Below are 18,376 nucleotides of genomic sequence, written 5' to 3' on the forward strand. Positions count from 1 at the left end.
ATTGTATGCTGTGCATCCGCCAAACCCAGATTCATCCATCGGACTGCCAGGTGGTGAAGCGTGATTCATCACTCCAGGGAACATGTTTCCACTGCTCCAATGGCAGCGAGCTTTACACCACTCCAGCCGATGCTTGACATTGCACATGGTCATCTGGACTTGTGTACAGCTTCTTGTCCATGGAAACCCATTTCATTCATGAAGCTCCCGAGGAACAGTTATTGTGTTGAAGTTGCTTCCAGAGGCACTCTGGAACTCGGTAGTGAGTGTTGCAACCAAAGACAGACTATTTTTTACATGCTACGCGCTTCAGCACTCGTGGTCCTATCTGTGAGCTTGTGTGGCCTTCCACTTCCCAGTGTTGTTGATCCTAGAAGTTTCCACTTCACAATAACAGCACAATTTGAATGGGTGTCCACATACTTTTGCATATATAGTGTAGTTAAATCTATCTGTGATTATCAAGAACATAACTTGTGTGTTCCCAAATGTTATATTACTTTCGATTTGGTCTTGAAACAACATGCTGGAGGAAACAGTATTGCTGCTCTAACTGTAACATGAATAGCCCTGGTATAGCGAACCACTGTGCATTGTTCAGTGCAGGTAGCCACCCTGGTGCACTGTTCAAAGCCCAAGGTCAAGTCCGCTCAAAACAAAAGTGATGTAATTAAGCACGTGGTGTAATGAGTTGGATTTGGTGTTTTCACACGTACAAGTGATTGCTTTTCTTTTTATAAAAAACTCTTTATCTGCCTTCCCAATGAAAACTATTTGGAAATATTTTATATAATTATATAGCAGACAGACAAAGTATTTATTTAAAATGTACACAAATATTTCACATTCCCTTTTAAAACTCATTGAAGACACAGAAGTCAGCTGTCTCAGCTGTGTCTTGAATTTGACAGAAGGTAGCCTGGCAGTGTCAATGGTGACCTTTGACCTAGTCACCTGCTCAGTCTCTCTTGATGAAGCACCTCTTTTCTCTTGCCACTGTTTACATGCTAGTTGGGATGAGTTTTCTAGTTCCAACTAGTACATGAACACTGCATCTGTTGTTCTCATCTAATTCAGCTGGGTGTAAGTATGGTGGTTCAGGGTTTCATGTGTGGATCAGATGCTGTGTCTGGATAGATGATGGTTCATAGTTTATGTGTGGTTCAGGTGGTTCATGTAGTTTGTGTGTGTATGTGCGACTCATTGGTGGTGTGTGTGTGGTTCAGGCGATTCTTGTGAATCTGTGTGTGGTCCGTGTATATCTGTGTGTGGTTGGTGTATGAATTCTTGACTCAGTGCCAGGCTAAGTATCTCTGTTTTCTCCTTGTAGAAGCGGAGTTCATTGCCATGACGCCTAGCCACGTCCAGTTCCCTCTGTGCTGCTCGTAGCTCCATCCTCAGCTGCCTTGGCGTCTGCCTCTCCCTGCCCAGCCAATCCAGAGCCATGCTGCTGCGCATGCTGGCATCCAGTCCCCGCTGCAAGTAATAACCAATCACATTCTGTGGGGGCAAAGAGTAATAACCAATCAGGAAGTGCGCTTGATGTAGCACCCTTGGGTTAAATGCAGAAGACACATTTCAGTTGAAGGCATTCAGTTGTACAGCTAACTAGGTATCCCCCTTTCCCTTTCTGATGTGAGAATAGCAGGGGTGTATCCACCTTGTCTGCAGAGGGCCAGTGTGGGTGCAGACTTTTGTTACAGCCAAGCAGTAATACACCCGATTCAAATCAAAGATTGGCCACCCTTGGAGTAGAAGATTATAGGATCAATTATAAAATTGAATATCCAGATGAGTGACTTGCCTGGCGGGAACACTGTCTTTCCCTTAGAATCTTCAACGTCCCGTTCCAGTGTAACAACTGAAACACTGTCATCCCCTCCTACACACACACAGAGAGAGAGAGAGAGAGAGAGAGAGAGAGAGAGAGAGAGAGAGAGAGAGAGAGAGAGAGAGAGAGAGATCAATGAAACTTGACAAGTATGAATTGTGTAATTACGCAGGACAGGGATGATAGATGATCCGAATATTTTTCTAATCCCTAACCAAACTGTGTGTGATTGTTTGAAAAGTTACGTTAGACCTTTATGTTCCAAGCCTGTCTGCTGAAGTTGTGATTGAGAGCATATGGTCTGGCTGGACGGCTGCCATGTATCCATAGACAACGTTATAAAATGATAAGGGTAACGTTTAGAAACAGACGGAACTAGTGCCAGTGCTTAGAACAGGTGGTGGAGGTCAAAGAATAGTTTCAGCAAAAAGTAAAAAAGAGTCCGTATGAGGTCATGTTTGCAGTGCAAGAGAGAATAACATATATTAATAAACATATATTATAACATACAGTAATTAACCTATAACAAATTCCTATGATAATCCTGTCCTTACCTGGAACTCCAACATGGTTCTGCCAGTGTATGACTGGAGCAGGAGACAATAGGCTCCCAAACTGGTGCTAGGATCACAGGCATCCTCCACAGAGACCTGGATGGAACGTACAGTAACACAACACTTGAACACTGACACGTATGATATCAGCCAATAGAAGAGAGCTTTTCATGACCAATAACTCAGGATATCCTATCATATCCATGCTGCCATGCTGATGCTTAGTCATGGTGAATTAGAGTTAGACCTGTGCTAGAGTAAGTCCTGTGCCAGAATAGTCCTGTGCCAGAATAGTCCTGTGCCAGAATAGTCCTGTGCCAGAGTAAGTCCTGTGCCAGAATAGTCCTGTGCCAGAGTAAGTCCTGTGCCAGAATAGTCCTGTGCCAGAATAAGTCCTGTGCCAGAATAGTCCTGTGCCAGAATAGTCCTGTGCCAGAATAGTCCTGTGCCAGAGTTAGTCCTGTGCCAGAATAGTCCTGTGCCAGAGTAAGTCCTGTGCCAGAGTAAGTCCTGTGCCAGAGTTAGTCCTGTGCCAGAATAGTCCTGTGCCAGAGTAAGTCCTGTGCCAGAATAGTCCTGTGCCAGAATAGTCCTGTGCCAGAGTAAGTCCTGTGCCAGAATAGTCCTGTGCCAGAGTAAGTCCTGTGCCGGAATAGTTCTGTGCCAGAGTTAGTCCTGTGCCAGAGTAAGTCCTGTGCCAGAGTAAGTCCTGTGCCAGAGTAAGTCCTGTGCCAGAGTAAGTCCTGTGCCAGAGTTAGTCCTGTGCCAGAGTAAGTCCTGTGCCAGAATAGTCCTGTGCCAGAATAGTCCTGTGCCAGAGTAAGTCCTGTGCCAGAATAGTCCTGTGCCAGAGTAAGTCCTGTGCCGGAATAGTCCTGTGCCAGAGTTAGTCCTGTGCCAGAATAGTCCTGTGCCAGAGTAAGTCCTGTGCCAGAGTAGTCCTGTGCCAGAGTTAGTCCTGTGCCAGAATAGTCCTGTGCCAGAGTAAGTCCTGTGCCAGAATAGTCCTGTGCCAGAGTTAGTCCTGTGCCAGAATAGTCCTGTGGCAGAGTTAGTCCTGTGCCAGAGTAAGTCCTGCGCTAGAATAGTCCTGTGGCAGAGTTAGTCATGTGTTAAATTAAGTCTTATGCTAGAGTTAGTCCTATGCCAGAGTTAGTCCTGTGCCAGAGTAAGTCCTGTGTCAGAGTTAGTCCTTTGCTAGAGTAAGTCTTGTGCCAGAGTTAGTCCTGTGCCAGAGTTAGTCCTGTGCCAGAGTAAGTCCTGTGGCAGAGTTAGTCCTGTGCCAGAGTTAGTCCTGTGCCAGAGTTAGTCCTGTGCCAGAGTAAGTCCTGTGCCAGAGTTAGTCCTGTGCCAGAGTTAGTCCTGTGTTAGAGTTAGTCTTATGCTAGAGTTAGTCCTGTGCTAGAGTAAGTCCTGTGCCAGAGATAGTCCTGTGTTAGAGTAAGTTTTGTGCTAGAGTTAGTCCTGTGCCAGAGTAAGTCCTGTGCCAGAGTTAGTCCTGTGCCAGAGGTAGTCATGTGCCAGAGTTAGTCCTGTGCCAGAGTAAGTCCTGTGCCAGAGTTAGTCCTATGCCAGAGTTAGTCCTGTGTCAGAGTTAGTCCTTTGCTAGAGTAAGTCTTGTGCCAGAGTTAGTCCTGTGCTAGAGTTAGTCCTATGCCAGACTTAGTCCTGTGCCAGAGTAAGTCCCGTGGCAGAGTTAGTCCTGTGTTAGAGTAAGTCTTATGCTAGAGTTAGTCCTGTGCCAGAGTTAGTCCTGTGTCAGAGTTAGTCCTTTGCCAGAGTTAGTCCTGTGCCAGAGTTAGTCCTGTGCCAGAGTAAGTCCTGTGCCAGAGTTAGTCCTGTGCCAGAGTTAGTCCTGTGCCAGAGTTAGTCCTGTGCCAGACTCAGTCCTGTGTTAGAGTTAGTCTTATGCTAGAGTTAGTCCTGTGCCAGAGTTAGTCTTGTGCCAGAGTTAGTCCTGTGTCAGAGTTAGTCCTTTGCTAGAGTAAGTCTTGTGCCAGAGTTAGTCCTGTGCTAGAGTTAGTCCTATGCCAGACTTAGTCCTGTGCCAGAGTAAGTCCCGTGGCAGAGTTAGTCCTGTGTTAGAGTAAGTCTTATGCTAGAGTTAGTCCTGTGCCAGAGTTAGTCTTGTGCCAGAGTTAGTCCTGTGCCAGAGTTAGTCCTGTGCCAGAGTTAGTCCTGTGCCAGAGTAAGTCCTGTGCCAGAGTTAGTCCTGTGCCAGAGTTAGTCCTGTGCCAGAGTTAGTCCTGTGTCAGAGTTAGTCCTGTGCCAGACTCAGTCCTGTGTTAGAGTTAGTCTTATGCTAGAGTTAGTCCCGTGCTAGAGTAAGTCCTGTGTCAGAGTTAGTCCTGTGCCGGAGTAAGTCCTGTGCCAGAGTTAGTCCTGTGTCAGAGTTAGTCCTGTGCCAGACTCAGTCCTGTGTTAGAGTTAGTCTTATGCTAGAGTTAGTCCCGTGCTAGAGTAAGTCCTGTGTCAGAGTTAGTCCTGTGCCGGAGTAAGTCCTGTGCCAGAGTTAGTCCTGTGCCAGAGGTAGTCATGTGCCAGAGTTAGTCTTGTGCCAGAGTAAGTCCTGTGCCAGAGTTAGTCCTATGCCAGAGTTAGTCCTGTGCCAGAGTTAGTCCTGTGCCAGAGTAAGTCCTGTGGCAGAGTTAGTCCTGTGTTAGAGTAAGTCTTATGCTAGAGTTAGTCCTGTGCCAGAGTTAGTCCTGTGTCAGAGTTAGTCCTTTGCTAGAGTAAGTTTTGTGCTAGAGTTAGTCCTGTGCTAGAGTAAGTCCTGTGCCAGAGTTAGTCCTGTGTTAGAGTAAGTTTTGTGCTAGAGTTAGTCCTGTGCTAGAGTAAGTCCTGTGCCAGAGTTAGTCCTGTGCCAGAGTAAGTCCTGTGTCAGAGTTAGTCCTTTGCTAGAGTAAGTCTTGTGCCAGAGTTAGTCCTGTGCCAGAGTAAGTCCTGTGGCAGAGTTAGTCCTGTGTTAGAGTAAGTCTTATGCTAGAGTTAGTCCTGTGCCAGAGTTAGTCCTGTGTCAGAGTTAGTCCTTTGCTAGAGTAAGTCTTGTGCCAGAGTAAGTCCTGTGCCAGAGTTAGTCCTGTGCCAGAGTAAGTCCTGTGCCAGAGTTAGTCCTGTGCCAGAGTTAGTCCTGTGCCAGAGTTAGTCCTGTGTCAGAGTTAGTCCTGTGCCAGACTCAGTCCTGTGTTAGAGTTAGTCTTATGCTAGAGTTAGTCCTGTGCCAGAGATAGTCCTGTGCCAGACTCAGTCCTGTGTTAGAGTTAGTCCTGTGCTAGAGTTAGTCCTGTGCTAGAGTAAGTCCTGTGCCAGAGATAGTCCTGTGTTAGAGTAAGTTTTGTGCTAGAGTTAGTCCTGTGCTAGAGTAAGTCCTGTGCCAGAGTTAGTCCTGTGCCAGAGTTAGTCCTGTGCCAGAGTTAGTCCTGTGCCAGAGTTAGTCCTGTGCCAGAGTAAGTCCTGTGCCAGAGTTAGTCCTGTGCCAGAGTTAGTCCTGTGCCAGAGTTAGTCCTGTGCCAGAGTAAGTCCTGTGCCAGAGTTAGTCCTGTGCCAGAGTTAGTCCTGTGCTAGACTCACGGTGCTGGCTGAAGCAGCCTCCTGCAGGCTGTGTGTGATGAACAGAGGAGTGATTCGTCTAGACGGCAGCTCGTTCACTAGAGAGTTCATCAGAGCGACACGTGCCGCATCCCTACGAGCTTCCGCCTGGGTCTCACACTCCTACAGAGATTCAGAAAGAGGTGGGAGGTTGGCAGAGAGAGGAAGTGGAGAGAAAAGAGGGAGACATAAGTCCCACTATGTAAATTATATTTGCAGTGTTGTTGGTTTGAGATGATCACTGTTTGCATAATCTCGGTTAACCCAGAACCAAAGTCCTGTGTAATTGGTCAAATGCTGGATTGTTCTGGGTCCATATGTGTTCAGAGAAGAAGTAGAACGAGGATCGAAAACGGAATGAAGAGCTCCACCCTCTCTCTTTACAAAATATGGGACAAATCTATGGGCCAAATGTCCCCCCACCCCTTCCGAAAAATAAAAAAATACTAACACTTGTGAAATCATGATTAGTCCAAAGCACCGGAACTAATGCTGCTCGTTATCTCACGCATCCCGTTGTATCAGGACAGATTTACGGTCCCATTTATGTTTATGTAGTCTGCCTACGAGAGATGACTTTTTGCATGAATATGATTGACTGGAACAGAACTAAAGGTCATCTAGGAAAGGCCTCTGCTTGGGTTTGTTTCATGACTTTCTTCAACATGTGAGAGTTTATAAAAGCAAATCATGGGATTAGCAATCAAATGTGGAGTCAGAATATAACATCACAGGCAGCTCTGAACCAATCACAAGGCATTTGGGGCCTCGACCTCTGGGAGGCTGTGTGAGCCACAATGAGCCCTTTGAAAAGTATCACGGGATTCCAGCTGAATAAAATCATCAAAGCAGGTTGAGAGGCTGTGTGTGTGTACTGCCCAGGGTCTGACGGGTATAGATGAAGGACCTCTCTTTAGGGGCTGTGCAGTAATGAGGCCCTCCACACACCATTCAGACCCACAGCAAGGCTGAGCAGCACTCCTGTCCAGACAGGTATTTTTCTCACTCACACTAATGACAGAGCACCGTTAAAGCTGTTCAGTGGTGGTCTTTGGCTGCGCTATGGAAACTCTGTCTCTACTCCACGGTGGGCTCCTGTCATTGGGATATGGAAAATAACCACCTGGCCCCCAACTCTTACCCCCTCCTCTCCTCAACCCTTACCACCAACCCTAACTACCTACCCTACCCCACCAATAACCTTGTCCGCAACAACCCTAGCTTTCCACCACAGTGGAATTTGGTAATGAGGTGAGGGGTGGCAGGTAACCTAGTGGTTAGAGCATTGGGCCAGTAACCAAAAGGTTGCTGGATCGAGTCCCCAAGCTGACAAGGTAAAAAATCTGTTGTTCTACCCCTGTTAACCCACTGTTCCCCAGTAGGCTGTCATTGTAAATAAGAATTTGTTCTTAACTGACTTGCCTAGTTAAATAAATACATATTTTGTGAGTAGTGGTGGGTTAGGTAGCTGTGGTTGTGATGGTTATGATGGCAGTCACCTTATAGTTTCCAAAGCAGCTTCCTCCAGGCAGAGTGACGTAGTAGATGTAAGGGGGTCTTGGGGAAGGGGCAGACTCATACAACAACAAGCACTCTGATTGGCTGGCAGAGCCTTTCACCGAGTCCCCTGATTGGCTGTCGGACCCCTTGACCTGTTCCACCTGCTTCTGCTCCCAAAAGTTATGCAACATGGCCACAATGTTCACTGAGGACACACACACACACACACACACACACACACACACACACACACACACACACACACACACACACACACACACACACACACACACACACACACACACACACACACACACACACAATAATGAAAGTCTGCATACAGGGCTTTAGAACAAGCCATACAGTTTCAGAGATGTCCTGTGCCTGTGGTGGAAACACAATGAGGAATGAGAGGCCAGGGTGATTTAGAGTTTCAATATACTCAGCACCAAAAAGCTACTCTACAGACCCTCTCTCTGACTTAATAAGGGTATGAGGCGGACACTGTTGGAATGGACTGTAGATATATTTATCTTAATTAATGCAGAGACAGCCCATTAAAACGTTGTTTAACTTCTGATATCTACTGTCCGTCTATAGTGTTGGCCACAGTTATTCACCTATTCCTTCACTGTGTGTGTGTGTGTGTGTGTGTGTGTGTGTGTGTGTGTGTGTGTGTGTGTGTGTGTGTGTGTGTGTGTGTGTGTGTGTGTGTGTGTGTGTGTGTGTGTGTGTGTGTGTGTGTGTGTGTGTGTGTGTGTGAGAGAGAGAGAGAGAGAGAGTGTGTGCATGTGTGTGTGTGTATGTTTGTGGAAATAACCTGTTTCTGTAACTGAACATTCCCAGGCTGATTTAGGAAAAGGGGACACCACCCAACCACTCAACTCTAAACCTCCCTACAGAGATGGCTGAGATGGCTTCAGGTCATGGCAGGCTAGCCCTGCAGCCTGATGAACGAGAGCAAGCTTACCTTTGAGTGAAAAAGTTTCATTAAAATCAAATGCATTTGAAGGTGATTATGCTTACTGTAGATCGACACAGTGGAACATCTCCACGCAACACTGCTTACATCAAATCAAATCAAAAGTATTTGCATCAGAACCAATGTAATGTTTTTTTACTGTGTGCATTTATGACTGATGCAGTAAACAGAGGCACCTGAATGTTCTATCTGGGAAAACAAGCATCTAATGAATCAGCGTTTTCAACTCTGCTTATTGATAAAAAGCAATTCACTGAAGATTTCCCAGGCCCTATGTCAGTGTGTAACTAAATGCAATACATGCCTATATAAAACAGCCATATGCAATACATGCCTATATAAAACAGCCATATGCAATACATGCCTATATAAAACAGCCATATGCAATACATGCCTATATAAAACAGCCATATGCAATACATGCCTATATAAAACAGCCATATGCAATACCAAAAGCATGGTCTGAGTATGGCCCTCACATTGATTCAACTGCAGGTGACATCCCAGTTAGATGCTCAAGCCCAGATGTCTGAGAATGATGTGCATTTGTGTGTCTCCATGTGTGTGTCTCTGTGTATGGATAGCTACTCACAGTCCTTGAGGCTGGTACCGAAGTCACTTGGGGACAGAAGGTGTGACATCGTATTATCGTATGGAGAACCCCAAACTTGGCTCATCCTCTTCAATCTCAGTCTTCCTGCACACACGCTCAGTCTAGTTCAAACCATGTTCCATGGAGAGCGCAGCAAGCAGTGGGAAACTACTCCAAACGCAACTCCACTCAATACTTTTTTAAATGAGAGGATAAAGACTGCACTTCCCCTTAACTCAACTCCCCCTTTTTCTCTCCTCCTCCCCGCTCCTCTTTCTTCCCCTCTCTCGTATGGAGGCCTCCCCAGGGGTACTCCTCTGGAGCGCTCTACCTTTTGTCACGAGCCCTGCTAATTAGCTAGGGGGCCCTCTCACACACATATACACTGAGGCCTGCTGTTGGTATGTGCCACCCCCCAGCCCTCTCACCTCTCCTCTGCAGCTGCCTAATCCCAGAGTGGTCAGACATACTTTACAGGGCTCAATAGAGGGTCACTGTGGAGCCCCTCTCTCCTCTCTTACAGCCACACAGGATCTGGGTCACACCCTAAACATACCAGGGCCGTTGGCAGCAGGAATCCTAGTGGACAGAACAGTCCCACCCCTAACTGGGTCCCTCTGTCCATGAAATGTACTCAAGCTTCTCATAGTAAAAGGTGCCATAAGACCAACCAACGTTAATAACCCCCATCCTAATCCCTAACCCACCAGCCAAACACCAACTAACCCACATCCTCAGAGGAATGCTGTGTGTGTGTGTGACCGTGTGAGTGGGGGTGGGTGGGATGGAGCCATGCTGTTGACTTCTCTTGGCTATTATTGTGGATCCAGGGCCTGAGCTCCTTTCAGGCTGTGTGTATGAATGGCCATTGTTCAGCTCTGCATTCACTCAGACACTCACTCCCTCCAAATATATTACAGATTAATATACTCACTATCACAGAGTGGAGGGGATTCTGTCCTCAAGACTTCCATTCCTCATTGTCAGGTTGGTGCAGTGTTTCCCAAACACGTGTCACGCCCTGGTCTTAGTATTTTGTGTTTTCTTTATTTATTTGGTCAGGCCAGGGTGTGACATGGGTTTTGGTATGTGGTGTGTTTTGTCTTGGGGTTTTTCATAGGTATTGGGATTGTGGCTTAGTGGGGTTTTCTAGCTTAGTCTATGGCTGTCTGAAGTGGTTCTCAATCAGAGGCAGGTGTTTATCGTTGTCTCTGATTGGGAACCATATTTAGGCAGCCATATTCTTTGAGTGTGTCGTTGGGTGATTGTTCCTGTCCCTGTCTTGTGTTAGTTTGCACCAGTTTAGGCTGTTTCGGTTTTCGCGGTACGTTTATTGTTTTTGTATTGATTCGTGTTTCCTTTGTTTCATTAAACATGAATCTCAATAGCCACGCCGCATTTTGGTCCGACTCTCTTTCACATAAAGAAAGCCGTTACACCGAGAACCATTAGGGCAGTGTTTCCCAAACCCGAGAACCATTAGGGCAGTGTTTCCCAAACCCGAGAACAATTAGGGCAGTGTTTCCCAAACCCGAGAACCATTAGGGCAGTGTTTCCCAAACCCGAGAACCATTAGGGCAGTGTTTTTCCCAAACCGAGAACCATTAGGGCAGTGTTTCCCAAACCCGAGAACCATTAGGGCAGTGTTTCCCAAACCCGAGAACCATTAGGGCAGTGTTTCCCAAACCCGAGAACCATTAGGGCAGTGTTTCCCAAACCCGAGAACAATTAGGGCAGTGTTTCCCAAACCCGAGAACCATTAGGGCAGTGTTTCCCAAACCCGAGAACCATTAGGGCAGTGTTTCCCAAACCCGAGAACCATTAGGGCAGTGTTTCCCAAACCCGAGAACCATTAGGGCAGAGTTTCCCAAACCCGGTCCTGGGACCCATCTTTTGTTTTTTGCCCTAGCACTACATAACTGACTCAACTAAATAACTTATCAACTTATTTGATTATTTGAATCAACTGTGTAGTACTATGGCAAAAACCAAAACGTACACCAGGGGGGTCCCAGCATTAGAGGACAATCATTAACACACACACACACACCATTCTGAAAACGATATTACTCATCTCATATGTATATACTGTACTCAATACCATCTACTGCATCTTGCCTAACCGTTCTGTACCATCACTCATTCATATATCTTCATGTACAGATTCTTTATCCCTTTACACTTGTGTGTATAAGGTAGTAGTTTTGGAATTGTTAGGTTAGATTACATGTTGGTCATTACTGCATTGTCAGAACGAGAAGCACAAGCATTTCGCTACACTCGCATTAACATCTGCTAACCATGTGTATGTGACAAATATATTTGATTTGATTTTTTTTAAATTTGATTTGAAACTTCCGCTAGTGAGTGACACAAGTAATCTCTTTACAAGGTAAAGCACTTTGACTACTTGGAAAAGCGCTATATCAATGTAATCCATTACTTTTACCAGTCTTTTGTCTGTTTGCAAATCAGTATTTGTTTGGAAGATATAGGCAATATGTGCAACAATTCTAAACTCCCATTAAAAAAAATACTTAGAACTGTAGCTATATACTTTGAACACACACCTGGACTCATTGTCATTCATATTAAAGTTGTCTATATTGCAAGTATTCACACTGCATTAGATACAAGATTAAATTGAGAATAGTCTGATGGGTGACAATAATTGTCACGGCTTCCACCGAAATCTGTTCCTCTCCTTGTTCGGGTGGCGTTCGGTGGTCGGCGTCACCGGTCTTCTAGCCATCGCCGATCCACTTTTCATTCTCCATTTGTTTTGTCTTGTTTTCCTTCACACCTGGTCTTCATTTCCCTCATTAATTGTTGTGTATTTAACCCTCTGGTCCCCCCATGTCTTTGTGTGGAATTGTTTGTTGTAAGTGCTTGTGCACATGTTTATTGGTGCGCGTCGGGTTTTGTACCCATGTTTGTTATTTCTTTATGCCGTCGGTTTTGCAATTAACTTCTTGGTGACAGTGGGGCAGTATTGAGTAGCTTGGATGAATAAGGTGCCCAGAGTAAACTGCCTGCTACTCTGTCCCAGATGCTAATATATGCATATTACTAGTATTATTGGATAGGAAACACTCTGAAGTTTCTAAAACTGTTTGAATGATGTCTGTGAGTATAACAGAACTCATATGGCAGGCGAAAACGCTACCGTCCCACATATCCCAGAGAGGTTAAACTGCTCGGGCTATTACCTAGTTCTGCTCTCCTGCGTCTGACTTCCCTGCCACCAGTTACGCACCCCTTACAGAATTCCACACTACCATATGGAGTCAGTAGGAGTAGGTGCCCCTGGTATAGGTGTCTAGGGGCGCGTCCAGGAGCAAGTGGCGATGATCCACCATCTCGGCACCGCCATGGACCGCGTCGTCCAAAACATGGACCGCTAGAAGAGACAGGGAGTTCCTCCAGCGCCTCCACCAGCACAACCAGGGCCTCCACTACTCGTCCCCCCTTCACCCGGCCCCAGTGGGATTCGTCTCTCCCTTCCCAAGGAGTACGACGGGACAGCTGCACGCTGCCAGGGTTTCCTATTGCAGCTAGATCCCTAACTGGCAACTGTCCACCCGGCTCCTTCGGGCCGTGAGACGGTATCCGCCCTCGTCTCGTGCCTCTCAGGGAAAGCCCTGGAGTGGGCCAACGCTGTGTGGGGAGAAGGAGACGCGGACCATTCGGAGGCTTTCACCCGCCGTTTCCGGGCAGTCTTAGAACGTCTACCATCTGAGGCAGGGGACGAGGAGCGTCTAGGAGTTCGCCATGGACTTTCGAATCCTGGCCGCCGGTGCGGGATGGAGAAACAGGGCCCTGATCGACCACTATCGCTGCAGTTTGAGCGAGGACGTCCGTCGGGAGTTGGCCTACAGGGACACCACCCTCACCTTCGACCAGCTGGTGGACCTGTCCATTCGGTTGGATAACCTGCTGGCTACCCGCGGACATCCAAAGTGGGGTCTGTCGGTTCCATCCCCCAGCACCACCGCTCCAATGCCCATGGAGCTGGGAGGGGCTGTGCGCTGGGAGACCAGAGGAGGTTCCATCTCGTGCACCATCTGTGGCCGCAGAGGTCACACTGCCGGTCGGTGCCGGGTTGGTTCCTCAGGTGATCGAGGCAGCAGGCAGGGCACTCTGGTGTCACCCCAGGTGAGCCGGTACCATTCTCATGCAGAGCCCTCTGTTGCACACATGTTTTTGTTTGTCACTTTTCCTGAATTTTCCCCGCATTCCCAGCACAAGGCACTCGTCGATTCAGGCGCGGCTAGGAATTTTATAGACAGATCGTTCGCCCATAGTTTAGGGATCCCCATTCAAATCAAATCAAATCAAATTTTATTTGTCACATACACGTGGTTAGCAGATGTTAATGCGAGTGGTATTCCACTAGTCCAGATGGGTCAGGGCAGTGTGCAGTGTGGTTGCGATTGTATCGTCTGTGGACCTATTGGGGCGGTAAGCAATTTGGAGTGGGTCTAGGGGGTCAGGTAGGGTGGAGGTGATATGGTCCTTGACTAGTCTCTCAAAGCACTTGATGATGACGGAAGTGAGTGCTACGGGGCGGTAGTCGTTTAGCTCACTTACCTTAGTTTTCTTGGGAACAGGAACAATGGTGGCCCTCTTGAAGCATGTGGGAACAGCAGACTGGGATAAGGATTGATTGAATATGTCCGTAAACACACCAGCCAGCTGGTCTGCGCATGCTCTGAGGACGCGGCTGAGGATACCGTCTGGGCCGGCAGCCTTGCGAGGGTTAACACATTTAAATGTTTTACTCACGTCGGCGGCAGTGAAGGAGAGTCTGCAGGCTTTGGTAGCGGGCCGTGTCAGTGGCACTGTATTGTCCTAAAAGCGAGCAAAAAATGTTAGTTAGTCTGTCTGGGAGCAAGACACCCTGGTCCGAGACGGGGCTGGTTTTCTTTTTGTAATCCGCGATTGACTGTAGACCCTGCAACATACCTCTTGTGTCTGAGCTGCGACTCTACTTTGTCTCTATACTGATGCTTAGCTTGTTTGATTGCCTTGCGGAGGGAATAGCTACACTGTTTGTATTCTGTCATGTTTCCGGGTCACCTTGCCCTGGTTAAAAGCAGTGGTTCACGCTTTCAGTTTCGTGCGAATGCTGCCATCAATCCACGGCTTCTGGTTTGGGAATGTTTTAGTCATTGCTGTGGGTATAACATTGCCGATGCACTTTCTAATGAACTCGCTCACCGAATCAGCGTATTCGTCAATGTTGTTGTTGGACGCAATGCGGAACATATCCCAATCCACGTGATCGAAGCAGTCTTGAAGTGTGGAATCAGATTGGTCGGACCAGCGTTGAACAGACCTGAGCACGGGAGCTTCTTGTTTTAGTCTCTGTCTGTAGGCTGGAAGCAACAAAATGGAGTTGTGGGCAGCTTTTCCGAAAGGAGGGCGGGGCCTTATATGCGCCCCGGAAGTTAGAATAACAATGATCCAGGGTTTTACCAGCCCTGGTTGTGCAATCGATATGCTGATACAATTTAGGAGGTCTTGTTTTCAGATTAGCCTTGTTACAATGCCCAGCTACAATGAATTCAGCCTCAGGATATGTTGTTTCCAGTTTACATAGAGTTAAATAAAGTTTGTTAAGGGCCATCGATGTGTCTGCTTGGGGGGGAATATATACGGCTGTGATTATAATCGAAGAGAATTCCCTTGGTAGATAATGCGGTCGACATTTGATTGTGAGGAATTAAGTCACGTGAACAGAAGGACTTGAGTTCCTGTATGTTGTTATGATCACACCACGTCTCGTTAATCATAAGGCATACTCTTATGATTCTTACCAGAAAGATGGTTGTTTCTGTTGGCGCGATGCGTGAAGAAACCAGCTGGCTGCACCGAATCCGATAGAGTCTCTCGAGTGAGCCATGTTTCTATGAAGCAAAGAACGTTACAGTCTCTGATGTCTCTCTGGAATGCTACCCTTGCTCGGATTTCATCAACCTTGTTGTCAAGAGACTGGACATTGGCGGGTAGTATGCTAGGGAGTGGTGCGTGATGTGCCCGTCTCTGGAGCCTGACCAGAAGGCCGCTTCGTTTGCCCCTTTTACGGCGTTGTTGTTTTGGGTCGCCGGCTGGGATCAGATCCATTGTCCGGTGTGGAAGGCAAAACACAGGATCCGCTTCGGGAAAGTCATAATCCTGGTCGTAATGATGGTGAGTTGATGTTGCTCTTATATTCAGTAGTTCCTCCCGACTGTATGTAATGAAACCTAAGATTACCTGGGGTACCAATGTAAAAAATAACTCGTAAAAAAACTAAATACTGCATAGCTTCCTAGGAATGCGAAGTGGCTGTGCCCTTCCCCTTTCACACCTTAGACAGTCGACCATTAGCGTTGATTAGGGAGGCCACCGTTCCCCTGGGCATGGTAATGCAGGGGGATCACAAGGAGAGAATCAGTCTTTTTCTTATTGACTGCATTTCCCAAGGTGCTAGGCCTACCCTGGTTAGCCTGTCATGGCCCCACTGTTTTCGTGGCAACAGAGGGCTCTCACGGTGTGGTCGCAAGAGTGCTCGGGGAGATGTTTAGGGGTTTCTGCTGGTATTGACTATCGAGGTCTAAATCAGATCACTGTGAGGAACAGTTACCCGCTACCTCTCATAGCCACAGGATTGTCAATGCACGGGGAGTGCTTCTTCACCAAACTAGATCTCAGGAGTGCTTACAACCTGGTGCGTATCCGGGAGGGAGACGAGGGCTTTTAGTACTACCTCAGGGTATTATGAGTACCTCGTCATGCCGTAAGAGTTGATGTCTTCCAAGCCTTTGTAGACGAGACAGGACAGGGTGTAGTGGTGTATATGGATGACATCCTGATATACTCCGCTACAGGCACAGAGCATGTGTCCCTGGTGCGCAGGGTGCTTGGTCGTCTGTTGGAGCATGACCTGTACGTCAAGGCTGAGAAATGCCTGTTCTTCCAACAGTCCGTCTCCTTCCTAGGGTACCGCATTTCCACCTCAGGGGTGGAGATGGAGAGTGACCGCATTTTAGCAGTGCGTAAATGGCCGACTCCCACCACGGTAAAGGAGGTGCAGTGGTTTCTAGGGTGTGCGAATTATTACCAGAAGTTTATCCGGGGTTTTGGTCAGGTAACGGCTCCCATTACCTCACTGCTGAAGGGGGGACCCCTGCTGAAGGGGGTACGTTTGCAGTGGTCGGCTGAGGCGGACAGGGCTTTTGGTCACCTGAGGGCTCTGTTTACCTCGGCTCCCGTGCTGCCCCAACCGGATCCCTCTTTGGCTTTCATAGTGGAGGTGGTCACATCCGAGGGTGGGATAGGAGCCACCAAAGCTCTGCACCTGTGCCTTCTGTATGAAGCTCTGTATGACACAGAGGAGCGGCCCATGGATCCCACCCCCATACTCCCGGCCTCCTGCCTGGTGGCGCCAGTAGTGTGGGAGCTGGACACGGACATTGAGCAGGCACTACGTGCAGAGCCCACTCCCCTCCAGTGTCCCGCTGGGCGTCTCTACGTTCCGTCTGCCGTCCATGACCGACTGATCTATTGGGCCCACATGTCACTCTCCTCTGGTCATCCAGGCATCGGTCGGACGGTGCGCTGTCTTAGTGGGAAGCACTGGTGGCCCACTTTAGCTAAGGACGTGAGGGTTTATGTTTCCTCCTGCTCGGTGTGCACCCAGTGTAAGGCTCCTAGGCACCTGCCCAGAGGTAAGCTACACCCCTTACCCGTTCCACAACGGCCGTGGTCGCACCTGCCGGTGGATTTCCTTACTGATCTTCCTCCTTCACAGGGTAACACCACGATCCTGGTCGTTGTGGACCATTTTATGGACCAAGTCCTGCCGTCTCCTCCCTCTGCCCGGTCTCCCTACGGCCCTACAGACTGTGGAAGCCTTGTTTACGCACGTCTTCTGGCACTACGGGGTGCCCGGGGACATAGTGTCTGACATAGTGTCTGTCCCCAGTTCACTTCGAGGGTCTGGAGGGTGTTCATGGAACGTCTGGGGGTCTTGAGCAGCCTTACCTCTGGTTTTCACCCCGAGAGTAACTGGCAGGTAGAGAGAGTTAACCAGGATATGGGTAGGTTTCTGAGGTTTTATTGCCAGGACTGGCCGGGGGAGTGGGCGGCATTCGTGCCCTGGGCAGAGATGGCCCAGAACTCACTCCGCCACTCCTCCACTAACCTCTACCCCTTCCAGTGCGTACTGGGGTATCAGCTGGTTCTGGCTCCTTGGCAAGACCGAGGCTCCTGCAGTGGACGACTGGTTCCGACGCCAGAAAGCCAGCGCAGACTGTCACCACAGTGAGGCCCCAGTGTTCGCACAAATCAAATTGTATTTGTCACATGCGCCGAATACAACAGGTGTAGACCTAACAATGAAATGCTTAATTACAAGCCCTTAACCAACAATGCAGTTTTAAGAACCCCCCCTCCCCCACAAAAAAAGTAAGAGATAAGAATAACAAATAATTAAAGAACAGCAGTAAATAACAATAGCGGGGCTATATACAGGAGGTACCGGTACAGAGTCAATGTGAGGGGGCACCGGTGGTGAGGTAATTGAGTTAATATGTACATGTTGGTAGAGTTACTAAAGTGACTATACATAGATAATAAGAGTAGCAGCAGCGTAGAATGGGGGTGGCAATGCAAAGAGTCTGGGTAGCCATTTAATTAGATGTTCAGGAGTCTTGTGACTTGGGGGTAGAAGCTGTTCAGAAGCCTCTTGGACCTAGACTTGGTGCTTCATTATTGCTTGCCGTGTGGTAGCAGAGAGAACAGCCTGTGGCTGGAGTCTTTGGAAATTTTTAGGGCCTTCCTCTGACAACATCTGGAATAGTTGTCCTGGATGTCAGGAAGCTTGGCCCCTGTGATGTACTGAGCCGTACGCACTACCCTCTGTAGTGCCTTGTGTTCGGAGGCCGAGCAGTTGCCATACCAGGCAGTGATGCAACCTGTCAGGATGCTCTCGATGGTGCAGCTATAAAACCTTTTGAGGATCTGAGGACCCATGCCAAATCTTTTCAGTCTCCTAAGGGGGAATAGGTTTTGTCATGCGGTGTTCATGATTGTCTTGGTGTGCTTGGTCCATGTTAGTTTGTTGGTGATGTGGACGCCAAGGAACTTGAAGCTCTCAACCTGCTCCACTACAGAGAATTGGGGCATACTCGGCCCTCCTTTTCCTGTAGTCCACAATCATCTCCTTTGTCTAGATCACGTTGAGGGAGAGGTTGTTGTCCTTGCAGCACACGGTCAGGTCTCCAACCCTTCTTCCTATAGGCTGTCTCATTGTTGTCGGTGATCAGGCTACCACTGTTGTGTCA

At 48.0% G+C, this 18,376-nt stretch overlaps 1 protein-coding gene across 1 annotated transcript; it reads right to left on the bottom strand.

The window, feature by feature from the left end:
- Nucleotides 1–796: 796 nt before the first annotated feature.
- LOC135551973 (protein limb expression 1 homolog) lies at nt 797–9,246 on the bottom strand. The gene is made up of 6 exons (XM_064983333.1): nt 9,048–9,246; nt 7,473–7,678; nt 5,956–6,096; nt 2,386–2,481; nt 1,805–1,882; nt 797–1,500 (listed from the first exon to the last, which is right to left on the bottom strand). The coding sequence occupies exons 1-6, from the start codon at nt 9,130–9,132 to the stop codon at nt 1,201–1,203; spliced, it is 906 nt and encodes a 301-aa protein (XP_064839405.1). The 5' UTR covers nt 9,133–9,246; the 3' UTR covers nt 797–1,200.
- Between the last annotated feature and the right edge of the window lie 9,130 nt (nt 9,247–18,376).

This window comes from Oncorhynchus masou, chromosome 1, assembly GCF_036934945.1.
Source record: "Oncorhynchus masou masou isolate Uvic2021 chromosome 1, UVic_Omas_1.1, whole genome shotgun sequence".
Taxonomy (NCBI): Eukaryota; Metazoa; Chordata; class Actinopteri; order Salmoniformes; family Salmonidae; genus Oncorhynchus; species Oncorhynchus masou.

Excerpts from the sequence above, each read along its gene's own strand:
- LOC135551973 (XM_064983333.1), bottom strand. The coding sequence starts at position 9,132 with ATGAGCCAAGTTTGGGGTTCTCCATACGATAATACGATGTCACACCTT. Across the intron at positions 7,679-9,047 it reads CGGTACCAGCCTCAAGGACT|TGAACATTGTGGCCATGTTG; the intron begins GTGAGTAGCTAT and ends GTGTGTCCTCAG. Across the intron at positions 1,883-2,385 it reads GAACCATGTTGGAGTTCCAG|GAGGGGATGACAGTGTTTCA; the intron begins GTAAGGACAGGA and ends GTGTGTGTGTAG.